This window comes from Heterocephalus glaber, unplaced genomic scaffold, assembly GCF_053883595.1.
Source record: "Heterocephalus glaber isolate CG9 unplaced genomic scaffold, H.glaber_assembly_v1.0 deba00001509, whole genome shotgun sequence".
NCBI lineage: Eukaryota > Metazoa > Chordata > Mammalia > Rodentia > Bathyergidae > Heterocephalus > Heterocephalus glaber.
In genome coordinates, this window is record NW_028258325.1 from 39,932,856 (window position 1) to 39,952,791 (window position 19,936).

Here is a 19,936-nt window from a genome sequence, read left to right on the forward strand (position 1 = left end):
TTAGTCATTAAGGAAATGATCATTAAAACCACAAGGAGATACCACTGCCCACAAACTAGCATACCTGAAATCATAAAGACTGACTAGCACACCTGAAATTATATCATACCAGATGACAGGGAGATGGAGAAGAACTCTCATCGTTAATGTAGGGGGAATGAAATGGTAAACACTCTGGAAAAGATAAACATTGACCCATTATACAATGCAACCATTTCACTCTATTTATTCAAAGGAAAGACTGTGTCCTTACAAAGATGTATACAACAATGTTCAGAGCATTCTCTGTGTTGTCAAAGCCCAAAATGTGAAACAACCAACATATCAGCAGGTAAACTCACAAACTGTGGCAGAACACTACAACAAGATACTTCTCAACAATACAATAAAAAAGGAATGAACTACTGATATATGCAATATGGACAAACCTCAAAATGATGCTGAAATAAGACTTTTTTTCAAAAAGAATACAAACTATGCTCAGTGGTAGACCATGTGTGTAGCATCTACAGGTCCTGGGTTTAACTCCCAGCACCAGAGGAAACAAAATACATTTACTGTATGATCCCATTTAAACTCTTGAAAATGCAACAAGTCTGAAGTGACAAGAAGCAGATCAATGCTTCCTGGGGGCAGGATGCAACAGAGCTAGAGAAAGATCTCAGGAGTTACCAGTGTTCACTTTCTTGACTGTGGTAACACTTGCACGGGTATCTGTATGTCAAAACTTATCAAATTGGACACTTCAAATAAATGTAATACATGGTTTGTTGATCAGATTTCAATCAAGTTATTGAACATGCTAATAGAATACATGTGGCGAGAAAGGGGCTATCAAGAGCAAGATTTTTTCCTTATAAAAGGAATTCTGCATGGAAGACTGCAATTCAGAAGAAATCTCCAGATCAATGCTACTCAAAAGTACTGGTCTGCAAACTGGTTTTGGTCCATAATGACATAAGGATCTCGCACAGGGGGTTAAATCAACAACCACACTAAGCACACTGTTTACTTCAGCTGAGAGTTTTCATAAACAAATTTTCTCAATAAAGAAAGTAACATACTGCATTGACAAACATTTTGGCCTAAGCTTTTCTAATCACTGACCTATAACAAACATTTCATAGACTGGCACTAGGGTAGAGACTCATTTGAGTAGCACTATTTAGATTACACTCAGATATTTATTAAAATTCTCTAAGCCTGTCCTCAGTTGCATGGTGAGAATGGTAGTAACTGCTCTGGACAGCTCTAAGAATCATGTGATGCTTCAAGCTTGCAAATAGCAGGTACCTGCAAATAGTAGGTACCAATTATTTATGTATTACTAACCACTGAGTTATGTGGAAAGTCATTTTAAAAAAGCAATACATGAAAATAAGACATAATACTTTTATTTGTTCAGAATGCTTATTTTTAAAATTAGCTGAGGTTAAAAGTGGTTTTTCTACTTTTTAACATTACATTCAAAAATGTTAAATTCAATATTAAGAATTTATAACCAAAATGGACCAGCAGAGTATTACCTGATAGTTATAACAAGGTACATACTATAAAACGACATCTATTCCTTTTATCAGAGTATAGTCTCCCAATCAGACATGGAAATGCAAAAGTAATAATGTTACTTAAACTTTTTCTGTGTTCTAGATTTTAGTATCTACAGTTTGTAAACTCAGAGTTATTCAGATATTTAGCAATACTTCTCTTGTTCATATCTGATAAAGAGCTTTTCTCTAAGAAATTTTACATTTCATATTTTCTTTGAAATGAAAAAGATAAGGAATCTCCTGAGTTATATACGTAGCTTATACATTCTTTTAAAAACTTATTTAAATTTCACAAATTTATTATATAGCCATAATACATGTCCTTGCTATTCACATATTTAAGCAATATTCAATACATTTGTGCTTTGTATGTTTAGAAACTATTTTTAGCTTTCAATAAAACTATTTACAAAGATTTCTCAAATATTTAGTAAACCACACAAAACAATCATTATGAAAATATAAACTGTTACTGCAGCTTTTTCACTTTCATTTTATGCATTTCCTTTCAACCATGTAATTTCCTGTTGTTCAGAGACACTAATACATTTTTATCTTTCTAATCTCAACACTGCTTCTTTCTCAGCCTGGTATAGCAGTCAGTACACTGCAGGGTTTCTGAAGATAGTATTCACTCTCCTGTATCAATCGCAACAGTGAAATCTGACAGTGTTGGTATTCATCATCTCCAGTTATTTCAACTGCAGGACCACCTTAAAACAGAAATGACAGAGAGGGTTATCAAGTTATACCAGAATGATGCTGATGCACACTAACTGAAATGCTTTGAAATGTCTGAAGAAGGGTATGGAGAAATAGTAACAAGCAAGTACAATGCACATAGTCACTGATGGCACTTGTCTGCCAGGCTTTGTGGCTTACATCATTCAATATTTACTCTACCTAACACCCAACTCACATATTTCCCCAATCCAAAGGCAAGGCAGGGCTGAGTTACCAGTCTGGTTAGTAAGCATGCAGACCAATTGTCCTAGTTACTTTTCTCATTGCTGAGACACAACACCCAAAGTTAAAGGAGGAAAGGTTTATTTTGGCTTACAGTTCTTAGAGGTCTTAGTTCATAGTTGGCTGGCCCCAAGGTAGGGTGGCACAGCAATAAGCAAGTGCTGAGAGAAGCAGGGACCTTCTTTCTGTCTCTTAAATCTTATCCAGGCTACTGGCCCTTAGGGCGGGTAGTACTCACACCCTTAATCCTAGCATTGTACCATGCTTCAATCCCAGCAGAATTATGCCATTCTTGATCCCAGTAGAACTATGCCAAACCAATCAGTGGACTAATTTAGTAATCACATACTCTAGATCCAGCCACCTCTGATAAAGCCCCACCTAGGAGTGCATGAGGTTTTGGGGTGACATTTAGACACAAACCATAACACCAATCATCAAGAAATTAAAGTGTCTGAGCAACTGCAGAGAATAAGAATCTAGTATCGTCAAGGAATTAAAAAGATAGGATCAAAAAAATTGATAGTGGCAATGGAGGTGAATAAGAATAACTGAGACCTAATCACTGAGACTAGTCATTTGAGAAAACGCTGAGCAATAATGAGGGAATATACATACACATTCTTCTTCCTCACAACAGTTTCTACTGTTCTAAACATTATTTTTCTCAATTATTAAACACCAGGAATCATTAGGATTATTTAGCCGTTGCTTTGTAAAAGTGAAGTTTTTAGACAGTCATTACTTCTTCTTGTCTAAACTTGATCTTGTCATAAGTACAAGTACTTTTTATCTCCCAAACTTAGAGGACTGCAAAAGCAATTTTCTATCATTTGTTTAGCTAAATAAGTCACTCTTTTTAAAGATCAGTAATTTTTTAATCACAAAAAATCTCCACTATCTACTAATATAATAGTGCCAAGGTAAAATTTTATTTTTATTATTAGTGAGCGCCGAAGCAAAACAAAACCAGCATTTAGAATAGCATTATTATTCTTTCAAAAATAACTACTTGATAAGTTATTCCAATAGTAATTGAACAAGTTGTGATTCATTTAATATCTTACCCTAGAGATCAGAACATCTTAACAAAGTATTTTCTGTGCTGATAAATTATTAGGGAACAAAAGAAACATTAAAAGTTGACTGCAAGTTTGTCTCTTATTGCTCTAAAGGTAGCAATAAAAAGAAACATTTAAACGATATGATAAAATTAAAAGTAATACCTTATTCGCTGCTTCCAAGGAATTTATGAGATTCTGCAGCTCTTCCTTACTCATTTCAACATAATATGGTTTTACTTCACCATTTTCTTTTACATCTAGATGAAGGTTTAAAAGTGGCATGTGTAAAGCAGTAATCTTGTCACTAGAAAGGGCAAGCTGTTTAAAATTAGGAAAACAGTAATTAATAAAAGGGACTATGTTAAAATGCATCAGAGTTTACTAACTACATTTAAGTGGAAATAAAGTACTCCTATTTGATAACAAATACTCAGAAAGGTAAAAGAAATAAATTCATGTCAAAACAACACATATCTGAAGGAAAGAAAAACAAGAGAAACTGATTAATAAAGAGAAGTAAATAGAAAAAAAGGGCCAACCAGCCAGCAATTCTGTGGCAGAAGCAAATATCTAGATTTGCTTTTGCCCAGAAAAAAGATATTCTTTTACACAGGATTGTAGCTATTTTCTAGTTATAAAAACTTTGGGAAGTACAGATTGGGTCCAGTCAACAAGAAACACAGAATTTTTAAAGACGTTAAAAATACCAAAGATGACAGTTTAGGTATCAAGATAAACAGACACTAAAAATATTAATAAACTCTCAGAAATTAAGATGTTTAGTTCCTCAACTATTAAGTTATCAAAAAATCATCTTCAATTAGAACCTCAAAACAAAACCCCTCAACACATCTACCCAATTTCCTAAATTTCTGTCTCCAGGGGGTATATATCTTAAGAGGAACTGGAAGACTCAAATACAGTATTTACAATACTGATCCTTTTTGAAATAAGCACAATACCATCACTGGAGAGGGTAAAAGGAAACTTGATTTTTCTGGAATATGAGCCAGAAAACTCTACAATCTTTGTTCCGAGTAGAGCACTTGACAAAAATCTTGTGCAGTGGTTAAGGGTCACCTTCCCTAACACAATCTTCAAAAGGACTCCCCTCTGGTACTAGACAATCAAATCCTCATTTGTTTCTACTCTCTCATCCAAAAGCAGCACTCATAATGTCTCTTTAAAGTATCACCTTCTAGTTATCTATTTTAGGGAAAACTGTCAATATTTACAATAAGTAGTTTCTCGGCCTATTCTTGAAGCCTATTCTTGAAGCACCAATGAAGAGGAATGAGCTACCTTAAGGGATTAAAATCACTGCTAGACAATCACAGTTGCTGAGTTCTTCCCTAGGTTGAATTCAAACCCATGTTATGGCAAATGAAATGCCTTCATCTTTGTCCCAGCCTCTGGTGTCCCTGAGCACACATCTACTCCCACATATGTGACTTTAGTCATCTTTTGACAATAACTGACATATTTCACTAGGTTTCATCTTTTCCACATAAATGGTCTGACATGTTTCAAAGCAATTTCATTTAATGTGATTTTAAATTCCTCATCACTCTTTTCTATTTGGGTTACAATTTGTTTAAATATCTCCCTAAGTTTGGCAGCCAGAACTGAAAAGATTATTAGACTAAAAAGACTGAATAGTTGAAGACAGAATTTTTAGAGCTACAATCAACATCAATTAAGCCGTACTTTGGTAAATCAAAACAACTAAATATTTCTCATACACACTATATTAGCACCTCTACCCTAGCTTTTATATTTATGAAAACATAAAATACTTATTTAAGTGAAAATTCTCAACTTAGGTTATCACTTGATAATTTATCTTCATTTAGCCTGTGTAATAAGTTATAAAATAACTTTAAACTTTGATTACATCATGTATTTGATTATTTACACCTTTGGCGTTGCATACTCTCAAACTTGAAGGCCATAATATTCATAAAAATGTTAAAGAACACTGGGCCGAGACCGGATCCACAGAGACCACCTTCTTAGCTAAAACAAATTCATTCATCTGTAACTAGACAGTCACTTATCCAGTTATGAACTCATCCAACTGTGTTATTTTCCCAACTTTTTCTCCACTTAATCCACAAAGACAATAGGAGGCACTTTAGCCAGGTTATGTTAAAATAAAAAAACCCCAGCATATTAGATTCTTTTCATCTACTGGTCTCAGTACCTTTTAAGGCATGGAAAGTTGATCTGAAATTGTTCTTTATTAATTGTACTCATCATGACTCTCTTCAAAATGTTTTTAAACTGCTCCTTTAATATCACATTATAGATTCTCCTCCCAGAGACAGAATCACATTTACCAATCCTGAAAAAGTAATTAAGTCTAAAAATCTGCAGCCAAAAATATAATTTGAGTATATCAATTGCTCCACCATTTATAATTCATAGGTCATAATGATTTATACATCTAGTTAAACTTATCAATGGAATGTTATTATACATAGTTTGGGTGCGTAAAGTGCTCTTTAAACCCAAGTTAATGCAAAAGATGTAATTAAAATAATCTTTGCTATTTCTTTGGAACAACATATTTTCAAACTAACAGAAAATATATTACAAAAAGCATGTCTCTATATCTAAAAAATCAGATAATAAATATATACTCAAAAATAAACAGATTCTCACCTTTAGCTGCCAGTCAAAATCTTGTAGCTGTGCAGAGGAAATGTCAACTATTTCTCCTAAAAGAACCTGCTTGATTTCATCTTTCCTACTTTTCAAGCATTTCATGATAGATTCTTGATGCGATGAACTCAAGTGATTCAACTGTTGAAGAATCTATGAAAATAAAAATAAATGATTACAAAATAAATGAAAGGGCCCTTCTGCTTAGGATGTGTAGTTCCATTTTCTTTCCACATGCATTTTTAAATTATAATAAAAAGTAATAATACTTCCATTAACTATGAAAAGAAGAAAATGAGAATGAGTAACCAGCACACAATTTTTAGCAAATTCCTGCAAAAGAGATAGTAAAACAGCTGACTGATGATGTAGCCTAGAAGTGAATACAACTAGACAGCACAGAAGCTGATAGTTTTAAAGGTTTATTAACATATCAAACAACACAGTCCTTCCATAAGCCAAGGAGTATTACAAGAAATAGTTAAGGAGGGTAACAGAGCCATTCACCAGAAAAGATTAACAATCACAAATTTGGATGTGCCTATTAGCACAGCTTCAAAATACATAAAGCAGCAAAATTTGGCCAGTTCTAAAAATAAATTCATCCATAATTAGGGATGTTAACACAACTGAGTAGCTGTTAGAAAAAGACAAAAATAGCAAAAATATAGAAAAAATGAAGAACACTTTCTATTTAACCTACCTGACATAAAGAATACTACACCCAATAACTGTAGAGTACACAGAATTTTTAAATGTACATAGAAGATTTACCAAAATATACAATGGGCTGAACCAAGCAGCAAACCATGACAGACTGAAATAACAGTGTTTGTATTTTTGACTACTGTGCAAATAGATCAAAACTTATGATAAAAGATAATAAAAACTAACAACTCAATACTAAAGAAATAAAATCAATGTCACATAAACCCTTTAGAGAAGAACAACCAAAAAATACTTCCCAAATTGATTCCACGAGCCCAGAAAAAAATATGATATCTTGACAAAGTCATTATAGGAAAGAAAAATCAGTGTCATTCAAATACAGATGCAAAAATCCTAAACAAAATATTGGTATATCAAATCAAGAGATAAAACATCACAACCAAGTGGGATTTGGTCTGCCAATGCAAGCTAGCTAAAACATTCAAAAATAATCACATTAACAAAATAAAGGAGAAAAAAATTCTGGGCAATTTTTTGGTCAAATCCAATACTCATTCTTGATAAAAATTATAAGCAAAGTTGGAAATGTAAAAAGTTTCTTTAATCTGATAATATTTATGAAATCACAGAAACAGTGAAATAGTGAAAATTATTTCTCCTAAGGTCAGGAATGAGATATAAGTCCACTATCATGCTTTCTTTTCCCCCAACACTGCCCTAAAGATGTCAGCCAGTGGAATAAGGTAGGAAAAAGAATAAAAGGTATTAAAATGAAAAAAAATTGTGTGCAAATCCTTTCACTCAAAAATCTACAAGTCATTAGAGCCAATAAACAAACTGAGACATTGTTGAACATGTAGTAAATATGCAAAAATCAATTATATTTCTATATATTAGCAATAAGCAATTGGGAACAAAATTAAAAACCATCAAAAACATGACTACCCAAATACTGTAACTTCACTTTAAACTACAAAACAATAGAGAAACCAAAGATAATCTAAATAAATGGAGGGCTACCCATTTCCACAGACTGGAGAGCTAAAAATTGTTAGTCAATTCTCAAGTGCAGTCCCAAAAAAATACCAATGGGGTTTTTTTGGCTAAAACTGATAAGCCAATTCTAAAATGTGTATAAAGACATAGAGGACTGAGAATAGCTAAGGCAATCTTGAATAAACAGAAGTTGAAGGTCTACTATTACCAAATACCAAGACTTGATTTAGTGAAGCATTAGCTCTACAGTAATCAAACCATGTAGAATTGGCAAATACAGAGAGACAGACTAATGGGTTATAATAAAGAGCCAAGATAAACACCCCCACACAACCAGCTGATTTAGATCAAAGGATGCACAATAACCTTGTGGGGCAAGGATGGTCATTTCAATAAATGCTGCTGGGTCAAATGGATACACATGTGGACAAATTTGAAGTTGGCCTCTACTTTATGCACAGATATTAACTTAAAATGGTCCAGTAACATAAATGGAGAGCTAAAACAATCAAGCTTCCACAAGAAAACATACAAGGCTATCTTCATGTCTTTGGTACAAATATTTCTTAAGTAGGAATTAATAGCACTAACCATCAAAAGAAATACTGAAAAACTGGACTTGATTAAAACTCAGAACTTTCATTCACAAAAACACATCATTAGGAGAGTGAAAAGGCCAGCCTTATTTTAAAACACATATGTCCAACAAAGAATTCATATCCAGATCAACAGCCAAATAAACACGATAAATATACAGAACTCCCTTTTAAAATAAATAAATAAACAAAAAGTGAGCAACCTATACAAATACTCCCATGATCTTTGGCAAGACACAAAAGCAATGCAATTAAAATGGATCTCACACTACCCTGCAGTTTCACCAAGATGTTTACCCTGGAAAAGCTGGCCCAGATGTGTACAAGAATACATGCACAAATATGGACGAGGGTATTTAAGTCATTTCTAAATGAACAAACCTGAAACACAAAGTAGGTAAAAGGTTAACTGTTTTATCATGATAAGGGGAATATGACTATTGACTATATAACTTCTTTTTCTCCTGTATGTTTTAACTGTTTGACAAAACAGTAATAACCAAAAACAAACTGGGAAAAAACCCACAAATTTCACAGATTTGTTACTTACTTAAAATGATGCGGTCATACTGTTATATAACATATACAGTACTTACTGATGATGACCCTTGTATTATACAGTGCTCTAAAGATCACCTTTAAAAATCTGAGCATTATTTATTATTGAGTATAGAAATCTGAAGTGAAGTTACCTCTTCATCAGATAAATTTTTACCAACTACAGCTTTGAAAAACTTGGTAACATCTTCTAGAACATTTATCCACTCTGTTGAATCCCAAACACTGTGATAATCCTGGTACAGAGGATAAGCTCGACCACAAATGCCATCAATTATTTTGTGAAGAAGCTGGAGAAAAAAAGGAAACAAATGTACTTATAAATAAAATTTATCTCACTTGTAGTGAACAAATGTTGCTGAGTTCCCATTATCTGCAAGAGCAGCTGAGACAGAAATGTAACTAGTTTTAAAGCTTATTCTTAATTAAAACTTAACGCTCCATGATAATCCCAGACCTTCAATTATTATACCTACCTTCAAAAGCAAAAATAATTTTAATGATGCACTGCTATTTTTCGAACATTCCTGAAAAGAATATGGCATTATGGCTTATGTCTAGATGTCCCCTCAAAGCCTCAAGCAGTCATAAGTGGGGCTTTTCAGAGGTCACTGAATCTAGAGTGTGTGATGCTGGGATCAAGGGTGTGTGATTACTAAATTAGTCCACTGATTAGTCTGGCATAATTCTGGGAGTGAATAATGGGAAGGCCTTCCCTAGATGTGAGTGCTACGGGAGGGTATCCTGGATAGAGAATAAGGGACAGAAAGAGGGCTGCTGTGGTTCCTTGCTGCTTGCTAATTCACTATTGGTTGCCTTTTGCCTGTGCTGCTCTGCCAAGGACTATTTCTCTTCCGTGATGCCCCTTTGCCATGCCACCCTGCCTTGGAGCCAGCTGACTACAGACTGAAACCTCTACAAACTGTGAGCCAAATAAACTTTTCCTCCTTAACTTTGGGTGTCAGGTATTCTGTCTCAGGAACAAGAAAAGTAACTAAGACAGATGGTATGTACAAAAGTGGCAAGTCTTTCAACTCTTTCTCCCAGTATCATATTCCACTCTATTTTAAGCAATAACACCCTATACCACCACACACTTTAGAACAGAGATAAGCAGCTGGTGACTTCTACTTCCACACAGTGGCTGATGCATAACTAGCGAGACTTTTTATGTACCATAAATCAACTAACATAAACCATTTAAAACTCAATCTTCTCTAGAGATATTCCATATTATCCCTTACTGCTTCCATGATAAAGTAAAACTGAAAACTCAACCTGAAAAATAAAAGTGTTACTTTTATTTTTTTATCCATGAATATGTAATGATACTTTATTGCATTTATTAAATAAGGTAATGGTGGGTTTTTTGTTTTGTTTCTTTGTAGTACTGGAAATTGAACCCAGGGCCTCAGGCATACTAGACAAGCACTCTACCCAGCCCTTAACTGTAATGGAAATACAAAGAAAAAATAACTGCAATAGCTACTATCATTTATTTACTCCTAACTAGGTACCAAGCACTACTGCTACTAACCTAAAGTAAATATTGTGATCATTCCCATTTTACAGTTGAGGCAACTAAAAATAAGTTAAGGCCTTATCATAATGGATCTTTAATCTGTCAGAAAAAGGCAAACGTTAATATATAAATGCAATTTAGAATGATAGTTGCTGTAACAGAGGTGCGTAGCAGTTGCAAAGGAGCACAGAGAGGAAGCAAGAAAAAGGCTGTATTAAGAGCAGTAGTTGGGCAGGCAAATAGGAAAGAGGAAGGACATTTCCAGTCACAAACAGGATGAGAGGATAATAATTACACTGAATTGGGGATAGCTGGCAATTTGGAAGGTAGGGGAGAATGAGAGCCGACAAGGCCCTTGTATACAATTTTGTTTGTTTGTTTTGGTTTTTTGTTTTTTGTATTAAATTCTTTTATTGGTACATAGTAGGTATACAACACAATTACATTTCTCATTGGGAATTGTACCTTTATATAATGCATCTCGGTTCTTATTTTTTCCCCATTCCTAGCCCTTCCTTCACGCCCTCCACCCTTCCCTATTTACAAAGACTTTATTTCCATTTTTTCCGTTTCTCATCATTGTATACAATTTTAAAGAGCCTACAGTTTAATCTGCACTCAACGTCCAATAGGAAGCAACCTACTCACATGTAGCACTATCTTTCTATAAATTTGCCAACAGGTTGCAAGATATAAGGAGAGAAACGGGAGAGAGAGACCAAAGGCCCTGTCTTCAGTTTACAGGGCAGAGATTATGGCCTAAATTATTCAGAACACTCAAAATAAAGAGGTAAAAGATGTGTAATAAAGAAGGGCCAAGGATGAAATCCAGAATCTCAGCTCGAGTGCGGATCTGAAAGTAGTGGTGTCACCAAACGAAAAAGAGGCTGTGGAAGGTGAAGCTACACAGGAATAGAGGCACTCAATCCCTGGACATAATGAGTTCCAGGAACCCCTGCAGGAGAGTGGAGGCCAGGAGGTCTTAGGTGCACAACTTCTAAGCCTATGGTGGACAAATTAGGGCAAGTTACTCAAACCCTCTCTGACATTTCAGTTTCCTCAATGGTAAAGCCAGAGAGAAGAGTTAAGACGCATTTTCTTGGTCTCAGAAAGAGGTGTGTTAACTTCCTTCTGTCTTCCCTACAGTAAGTGGAACAGGGGAATGGAAGGCAGAAACTGAGACTCATGGAAGATAGCAAAGGGTGGATCTCACCACCTCACCTCCCCCACCAGGACACTAGACTTAACGTTGACTGCAGTGAAAAGCTACCTGAACGGATAAATGGGACGGCTTTCCTCAGGTCCTCTCAAGCCAGGTTCCTTCACAAACGTCACCTCTTGTGGTCATCCTGATGTCCCTCTGCCAGTTACTCCGCACCCTCGTCACCCTCAAGGGGACCGGCTCAGCCGCAGTGTAGTCACCAGCGTCCCCAGAACCTTACCCCGTGCTGTGAGCTTGCGGGACGTGGGTACTTAATGAACGAATGAAACGTATTCTAGGCGGGTGCAAGCCCCATTCCAGGGCATTAAGCCTTCAAGGTCTCCGCGGCGACTCTCCCGCCCGGCTGGGCCAAGGGTCCTGGGCTGGAGGGCGCAGTGGGTCGCCCTCCTCCCACGGCCCGTAGTCCCGCGCCCGCACACCCACACGCAAGGCCCCTCGAGCTGCGACCCCAGCGTCCGCGCCTAAGTGGCACTACGAGCCACCCGTCCCCCAGCATCCCCGTGGAAGCCAGAGAGGCCGACCGAAACCCCGCCTCTTCCCTTCCTTCCCAGGGAACCCGCGAGGGCGCCAGGAGCGCAATCCGCTCGCCACGCCGCCGGCGCCCCTCACCTTCGAGCCCAGCTCTGGCGGGAGCTTCTGCAGCTGCCACAAGGGCGTCCCCTCTTCCGGCTCCATCCCTGTGCTTGACCGGGGCCGGATCACGTGACACAGCCGACACCTCCCCAGAGCCGCGGCTCACCCACGTGACTCTCGGGTCGGGCGGGGCCGGGGGGCGGGGGGCTGCCGCCGAGTCCTTGTGCGCCTGCGCGGTCACCGGCGCCTCTTGTACTGGAAATGAGTGCCCTTTTTCCGGCTGGGTGGGATGTGGCGTAGATACTCTCGAGCTTTAAAACTGGAGGCAGATTTACAAATCTCTTCAGGCAGTTTGCACTTTGTTCAGAGTTCTGTTGAACTTTCTTCTCACTGTTTAGAAAACCGTCTAATAAGGATAGCCATTGTCTCAAAGTTTTGATACGTGTCTCCACTGCGGGCACAGTTCTTTATACAGATCCTCCTCGGAAGATCTGTTTCACCCCCATCTGCAGCCAACAAACTTGGCCGGAGGGTCATTGGTGTTGTCAGTTGGCGCTCATGCAGAAAGCCCAGTTAAATGTCAAATTTCAGACAGCGAATAATATTGTAAGTATGCCCTAAATATTGCACGTATATGTACTCAGTCAGGTCACATGGGTAATAGTTGCTAGGTCATCAGCCTGAGCACAGAATAGTGGTCTCAATCTGTACACCCGACTGTCCTTGCTGAAGAAAGGAAGACGGGATAGCTAGCGAAAGGTGACATCTCTTAAGGCCACAAAACAAGTTACTTAATAATGCAAAATGACACCAATCGGGGCATAAGGAATAACACTAGGTCCTAACTTCTCTTTCAAGCAACTCTAGATATCAAGGAGAAATTGGTTTTTCTTTAGAATATGGATGTAACAAAATTTAACTTTGAAAAAATGTAGTTTCTAAATTCATAAATTGAGAGAGCAAAAGTACTTAACGTTAGCCTTTTGATTAGTAAGAGCATGTCCCTATTTGCTTAATCTGAGAGATTATGTATATGTATTGTATATATGTATATGTTTATATCTGCCTCTTCTAGTACCATCTTTATTAGGTATATTTTGCTCCCCGTCTGCCAGAATTCATTTGTAGAAATGGTTAAAATTGTGTCCAGTTCTGTAAATTATTATCTATGTAATAATGGGTAAACTAGTTCATCTCTCTTGTCTCTGGTTCCTCATCTGTAATTACTTATAAGAATTACTTAGAGAGTTGCTGTTAATTTGTATATGTAAAATTTGTGAAATGAAATCTGGCCTGGCACATGGAAAATGTTATTAGATTCCCTTTCGAGTGCCTTTCATTCTTCTTCTGTTTTCTGGCCCAGGGTGTAGACTTCCAGAAAGCACGTGTCTTCTTATTTACCCGCCTAGGTAGAGTGTTGGACAGTCTCTGCTTTGAGAATGTGTCTGCCTCTCAGATCTATTTGGCCTGTTGTGGCCTCTATAGACAACACAGATCAGTGATCACAGTTGTGAAATAGGTAAAACAACCTCAGTTAACCTCAGTGTGTGTGTTTGCTGAGCTGAAAGTGGAATTCAGACTTGCTGCTTAGGGAAGTATTGATTTGATACTTCTTTCTGAGAGTTTTTCATTGGTTGTTATTGTTATTGTTACTGTTGTTGCTATTGTGAGGTAGAAAGAGGAGTTTTGTGCATTATACCTTGGGAGATACATTCATTCACTGGTTTGCATTTGAAAATGGTTATGCTCTAGAAAACAGATAAATTCTGAAAAACATATGTGGGTAAGAGGAGAGAAAGCAGTGGAATCAGTTTGAAGAATATTCCATACCAAGTTTCACCTAGACATTGAAGTTGATATGACAGTTTGCCCTCTAGACTATAGAATTATAGAAGCTTTGATATGTAGTGGCAGTGTGAAGCAGGTACAAATGGTTCAGATTCCAAATATGTTTTGCAACTAAGATATATGAAACTTGATGGTCGATTGAATGCTTGTGGGAGAGAAAGAGGTGTGGAAGTAAAATGCAGACAGTAAGAATGTAGTAAACCATCTTTGTTCCAAGCCAACCCAAGGTTTTAGGCCTTCAGATGGAGACAGAGCCACAAACTATAGCTTCTATGTCAGTGAAAGACTTGGAGTAATCATGTGATGGTCAACCACAGAGGCTCTAGAGTTAGACAGACCTGGCACTTATATCCCTGCCACTTACTAACCATATGACTTTAGGAAAGTTGGGTAAACTGCACGTGAGGGTTGTCTACTAAAGGGAGGGATAAAGTTGTGAACTTCAAATAAAATAATGCATGTAAAGTGTTTAGAATAGCACCCGACAAGTAAACGGGCTCATAGTGAAGGTTAACTTATTTTTAGCAGTATGTTTTTAGTAGTAGTACATATTACTTGGTGCACAAGTGGAGTACTCCTGGACCCCGGGGGGAAAGTGGGACACATTAATTTATGACATAAACCCTGTATGCCATAGTTTCAAAACGGACAAGAGCACGCAACATGTGAGTCTGACTAGGGTCCTCAATAAGGAAAGCCAAGGGAAAACAGGGAGTTTACTCATCTTGGGAACTCCCATTAAGTAACTGACTCAGCCAGCAGAGAGATGGAGGAAGGTCCTCCAATCATATGGATGCAAGCTGAAGACCTTGCTAATCAGAATCATGCAGAAACTGCTAGTTGTCACCAATATCTATGCTTTCTATTATGATTTTAATTGTGTCCCCCCACCCCAAAATCCACTGTTGAAAACTTAGTATCCAGCACCTTAGAATATGACCTTATTTGGAGATAGGAAAGTTATAAAGGTCAACTAGTTAAAGTTATATTTGGGTGAGTTGTGATTAAATATGACTGATATTCTCACAAAAAGAGAGAATTTGGAAAAAAAAATATATGACTATATGAAAAGACTTAGGGAGAAGATACCATTTATATGACAAGGAGAGAGGCCTGGAAAACATATTCTTTCACAACCCTCACAAGAAACAAACTCTGCTGTGGTTTTTGACATCTACCTTCCAGAGCAAGCTGTGAGACAATACATTCTTGGTCTGTAGGTTCCTTAGTTTCTGGAACTTTTTTATGACAACTCTATTAAACTAATATACTCCTTTCTCCACAGAAGTGAGATTTTTTTGGTTGGCACAAGTTTTCCAGAAGAAAAACTAGCTATATTTCTAAGCTTCTCTTGAATTTGGGCTGGCCAGTGTCCAAGTGCTAGCTACTTTGCTAAAAGAGGAAATATTATGTAGCCCTTCCAGGAATCTTTTATTTAAGGAAGAAACCAAGTGAACCATTTGCATTTTTTATTCTTTGTTTCTGACCCCCTTCTGCTTTGTGGACCTCAGAGGGTATCATTTTGGACCAGGATGTCATGGGCCAAGTAGAGACAGGCAACAGGCTGGAGTCAAGGTGTCCACCATTGTTGAGTTTATATTTGACACCATTTCAGTCCAGAACTACTTACATGGACATATATGTGACATCCGATATGCACATTTTGATTTAACCTTGTTTTATTTTTTTATTTTATTTATTTTTATTTTTATTTTTTTTGGTACTGGGGATCGAACTTGGGTCCTTGCGCTTGTGCAGCAGGTGACGAAACCACTGAGCTAAATCCCTGGCTAAGCTTGTTTTATGATGAGCTTCCTGTTCATATCACTCAGCCAATCCTAACTGATGAAGACATTGTAGTTACTGTGGCTTAATTTGTATCCACAAAAATGATAGTCCTATCATCTGGGTAATACTTCTAATCTCAGTGGCAAAGATTCTAACACCAAATTTGTAAAATATGAGTTCAAATTTGAAAAATATGTATTTCCACATTTCATAGTTGGCAATATATATTAGTAAAGGTTTTCTGGCGAGTTATGATTGCGTATGTCTTCAAAATGTCTATATTCTTTGACCCAGCTAGTCCAGGTTTATCAATATATAGGAAAGGAATAATTTGGCTCTCAGACTATTCATTTATGCATTGTTTATAATCCTAAATAACTAGTAAAAAATTATTGTCTTAAAATTATGAAAAACAAATAAAGCTAGAAGAAAGTGATTGTGTATAAGAATATTTAATAGGTTATAAACTTGTTTACAGTAACTACTAGCAGAGTATGGTTTCAAAATCTCTTTATACCACATGACACATGGTATATGTTTCATGAGTGTGTACACCGCACAAGTTCTGGGAAAAAGGTATATACAAATTTTTAACAATGGCTGTCATTCAGGGTTTGTAGATGTTTTTAGTTCTCAAGTTATTCTACATTTTTTGTTCAAAATGTTATCTAAAAATGTCAAATCTTTTGTGACAATTCTGATAAATTATGACTATCCTGGTTCACTTTAATTTTTGCTTTCAAACTAGCCATGTAGTACCTAAATTCACCCTTTCCTCCAGGATCTTGCCAAATACAATAAAAAATAATTAATTACACTCATAATAGTCTGTTTTCCACCCCATTGCCTAGATATTCAGCCTCGTTTATATTGGCATCTCGTTTTCCACATGGTCCCAGGCACTACGTAACATGCATCCCTAGCTTTCCAGCCTGTTACCAACCACTATGCTAACATCAGCTTTTAGATTACATTATAGAAGCTCTGAATCCTTGTACCAATTTATGTATTAATCAAAGCAAGTTAATTATTTTAATAAAACAACACAAAAAATTTAGTAGTTGAACAAAACACTTATTTCTTGCTTACATAACAATGTATTCCATAAAAGTATAGGCATTTATGTGGTTCTTCTGTTCTGTAAGGCCTCAGAGTTCTGTCCATGCAGGCATTGCTAAGGGAAAGAGACAGAAAATGCAAAGTCCTAAGGGAGTTTTTATGTGCCAGACCTTAAAATGCTGTGCATCACCCCTCCCTACATACCAGGATCATGAGTGTGTACACTCATGAGGGTGTGAACACAGTATCGCAGGAGCACCCGCTATAAATGAATTTTGGAAGTAGTTATGGGCCTACTAAGAAAAAGAAACAAAACTTGCTGACATACAGGCCTCACTACCATAATCATGACTTTTATAAGACAACTGAGGATTTCTGATAGACATATCAATACTGTTAGCAATAATTCTCTGTCACATTTTCATGTGCATCTATCGTGCTTGATAGTTCGCTAATACTACCAGCAAAATATAAAACTGGGATCTAATATCTTACAGCTGCCTCAAGAGAATATTGATTCAGATTTGAATTTGGGGTAAACCTGAGAGGTCAGTAATCCAGTGAACTCCATTTCATTTTAATGTCACAATCAGGTTAGATTAAAATCTGTAATTGTAGATGTTATACGTTGAAGAAACAAGGAAGTAAACTTGGTCAACAGCATGTTTAGGTAAACTTACTAGTTATACTCATTTAGAATTATTACAAGTGTCTGTTCCTTAACTTTTTAGGTCCTCAAATGCAATTGTGTCATTCCATTAAGAAAATAAATATTTAACCCAACTTCTAGAGACAGATTGTTAAACCAGAACATCACAAGATAAGAATCGTTTCTTCTCAGGGTGCTCTTTCTTGATCTATGAGTTCCTTCAGCCAACCAAATTATGGATCTGAAGGATGCTTTATGAATATAAGACTGAATGAAAGATAATGGAATCAACCTATGGTATATTTTTTTTCAAATTTCAGTGGCCAAATGATCCTTTTTCATTCCAAGGGAATTTACAGTTAAAGAAAGAACAAAGCATCCTTTCCTCTTGAGAATGTAGAAAAATCTATTTCTTTGATTCTCCTCTTTGCTAGATGTCATTCCTTTATAATTTATATAAACTTGTGACCAAGATTTAGGAAATCCTAGAACATTCTGTTCCAGATATTTACTCTGGGAATTCCTAGTCCCTATCATTATGAGTTGAGGTTTACTAGTTAATTTGTATGTACCAAACTTCTGGGACACCATACTGTTACTGTCTATGAACTGACATTAGCTGCACTAATTGCAATTTCTAACAAATGTGCTAGAAGTCAAGGAAAGGTAGTTACTCTTCATTCAGAGTTTGTGTTACTCTTCAGTTTTTAAAAATGTCTGTTTTAGAAGGCTCAGGCAGAAGGAACACAAGCTTAAGCCTAGTCTGAGCAATTTAACAATTTAGCAAGACCCTGTCTCAGAACTTAAAAAAAAATAATAAAAGAACTGTGGATGTAATTCAGTGCAAAGGCCTTGTGTCCAATCCCTCACGGCACCCCCCCAAAAATGTCTATAGCTTTCCACATTAATTTTCTCAGTCCAAACCTGCTTTTCAGTTTATGCTATGACTTGAAATTGACTTTTTCAACTTAATTACATGTGTTATAAAATAGTATATGTAATGCATTATTTGCATTGCAATCTACACCAAATTATTCATGGACTGTTGAGAAGAAAGGGGCTTAAAGTTCAAATGAGATAAATTATTTTCTTATAACCATATAGGATATGTTTAAATGTTACATTATCATTGGTTCTATTACATTGAGAGAAATTATAAATGGGCAATTAATAAAGATTGGGAAGATACTGAGTTTTACCTCTGCAAACCTAGGCAGATTTTGGTTGCCTATAAAAACAGATTCTTAGAAGTCAATTGAGTGTCTCACTTTTTTCCATTGAATAAACTTAATTAATTAAAGGCCTTTTTTATCTTTTAGAGCTTTTTACTTGTATGTAATTAATAAATGTTAACATCTCCTTATTTCATTGTATTTTGTAAAAATAAATTCTTATACTTTAAGCCACCAGAGAACTCCCACCTTCGAAGTGAACAGATACTTATTTTAAAAGGGCACTAGAGATAGCCCATCACAGTTATTCCAGAAAAGAATACAATGTATTAAAGTCTCTGAAATTGCTCTGTGAAAGTGTGATACTTGAGTGAAATGCAATTTTGGATATAAGAGGTAATATAGGCCATGTCCTCAGGGGTTGTCATTCTTTTAGATGGCATGTCAAGTGTTCAATTCGTTTTTCTCTGAAGGTTCTGTGATTGTAACCCCTCCCTCCTCAGTTGACACTCCTTTTAATCAATGTACTGAGGACCTCTACATGTATGAGCTGTTACAATTTCAGCCAGCTCTTCTTAATCAAAAAAGCACATTAGTCAACCCAGGGAATTTTTGAGTGATTGGCTTTTTACATTAAATGTGCTACACTTTGTTTTTAAGTAGCTTTATAATTTACATACCATATAACCTCTTTAAAGCACAGTTTGTGAAGTGAGGTTTGCTACATTTATATGGCAGTGTAACCATCACAATTCAGTTTGAGAACACTGTGCCCGCCCCACAATGTCCTTTATGTCTGATTGTACTTGATCACGAGGGGCTTTCACAATGAACAACAGCAGACCTTAGCCTCCCTACTTGACTCTCTTTGAGGGTGGAACATCAATGTTATTTTGTAGTTATAAGACACTCCTGATGATCTCAATGTAAAGCAGTGTTGATATCCACTGATTTGGACAAACCTTTGTCCAAGATCTGGAATATGCAAATGTCATCCCTTACTAACCAAGAGAGCTGGTCAACTTAGTACAATGTCATAA

The 19,936-nt window shown here is 36.5% G+C and overlaps 1 protein-coding gene across 1 annotated transcript; it reads right to left on the minus strand.

Annotated features, from left to right (window-relative positions):
• Nucleotides 1-198: 198 nt before the first annotated feature.
• Commd8 (COMM domain containing 8) lies at nucleotides 199-12,579 on the minus strand. Its single transcript, XM_004849767.4, has 5 exons — nucleotides 12,417-12,579; nucleotides 9,198-9,353; nucleotides 6,245-6,397; nucleotides 3,743-3,898; nucleotides 199-2,263 (listed from the first exon to the last, which is right to left on the minus strand). The coding sequence occupies exons 1-5, from the start codon at nucleotides 12,480-12,482 to the stop codon at nucleotides 2,243-2,245; spliced, it is 552 nt and encodes a 183-aa protein (XP_004849824.1). The 5' UTR covers nucleotides 12,483-12,579; the 3' UTR covers nucleotides 199-2,242.
• Nucleotides 12,580-19,936: the final 7,357 nt, after the last annotated feature.

Coding starts and splice junctions, on each gene's coding strand:
- Commd8 (XM_004849767.4), bottom strand. CDS start 12,482: ATGGAGCCGGAAGAGGGGACGCCCTTGTGGCAGCTGCAGAAGCTCCCG. Junction 3,899..6,244: donor ATTTTGACTGGCAGCTAAAG/GTGAGAATCTGT, acceptor AATTTTAAACAG/CTTGCCCTTTCTAGTGACAA. Junction 2,264..3,742: donor CCTTGGAAGCAGCGAATAAG/GTATTACTTTTA, acceptor TTCTGTTTTAAG/GTGGTCCTGCAGTTGAAATA.